Source organism: Plectropomus leopardus, unplaced genomic scaffold (genome assembly GCF_008729295.1).
Source record: "Plectropomus leopardus isolate mb unplaced genomic scaffold, YSFRI_Pleo_2.0 unplaced_scaffold17262, whole genome shotgun sequence".
NCBI lineage: Eukaryota > Metazoa > Chordata > Actinopteri > Perciformes > Serranidae > Plectropomus > Plectropomus leopardus.
The window spans coordinates 220-1,366 of NW_024618568.1; the positions used below are offsets into that span (position 1 = coordinate 220).

At 42.4% G+C, this 1,147-nt stretch overlaps 1 protein-coding gene across 1 annotated transcript; it reads left to right on the forward strand.

Annotated features, from left to right (window-relative positions):
- Positions 1-864: 864 nt before the first annotated feature.
- Positions 865-1,143, forward strand: LOC121964811 (histone H2A-like; the record flags this gene model as incomplete). The annotated part of the gene is made up of 1 exon (XM_042514998.1): positions 865-1,143. A coding segment is annotated over exon 1 (274 nt), but the record flags the coding sequence as incomplete, so codon positions are not given.
- Between the last annotated feature and the right edge of the window lie 4 nt (positions 1,144-1,147).

Consider the following 1,147-nt stretch of genomic DNA (forward strand, 5'->3'; position numbering starts at 1 on the left):
TTAACGTCTCTACAAAAGTAGGTGTTGCTTTGGTAGCTGTGTCTGCTTTATAAAGCCAGAGCCGGCGCGCTGGCAACGCTGATTGGTCCAGCGTTAGCACGTGACATTACCGCTTAAAACTGGGGGGAAAAAATCACTGTCAGGAGTTTATTAAACTCCTTACATACCGATATTTTTTTCTCATCAGGAAACATATAGTATACATTTAAATGTATATCACTTAAAAATGTCGTATAATGATATACCCGAAATGCCTCTTGAAACGTTTAATATGTTCTGTATTTTATATGCATAATTGAAAAATTAAAGCATAAACCTCTTTATCAACCCTCATTCCTACTAGAAACCATCGTCTCAATACCGAGTTTTCAGGACTTATATATTAGTAACCATACATGTCTTTAATATTTAGTGATTTATTTATAGTTTTTTGTTTTGTTATTGAATAGGGACAATGCGAATTAACAGTACACGTTCAGCCTGTTACAAGCAAACTGTAGTAACTGATGTTTCACATATAGATTATAATTATAGATAGTTTCCAACTCCTGTCACTAGTGATACTTTAAGTAAAGCAGAAGAAAAAAGGAGGAAAATATCGAGGCTACATATACAATCGCGTGCATTTAAGAGTGGTAAAAGAAGAAGAAAATGAAAATATTTACATCAAGATTATATAGATTTACAACATAATCATCACTTAATCTAATGAACGAGAACAATGGAGACCCGCGCTCTGCTGCTCTGCCTGAAACCTCTTTTCTGGTTGGTCCGGCTCGAGCCTCCCGCGCGCTCCTTGGACATAAATAGGAGGTCTCGGCGGCAGCAGCCACATTTTCTCTGAGTCTCAACTCTCGAAAATACTTATCATGTCTGGACGCGGAAAAACCGGAGGCAAAGCTAGAGCAAAGGCAAAGACCCGCTCATCTCGTGCCGGTCTGCAGTTCCCGGTCGGCCGTGTTCACAGGATTCTCCGTAAAGGCAACTATGCTCAGCGTGTCGGTGCCGGAGCTCCGGTGTACCTGGCGGCCGTGCTTGAGTATTTGACCGCTGAGATCCTGGAGCTGGCTGGAAACGCAGCCCGCGACAACAAGAAGACTAGGATCATCCCCCGTCACCTGCAGCTGGCTGTCCGCAACGACGAGGA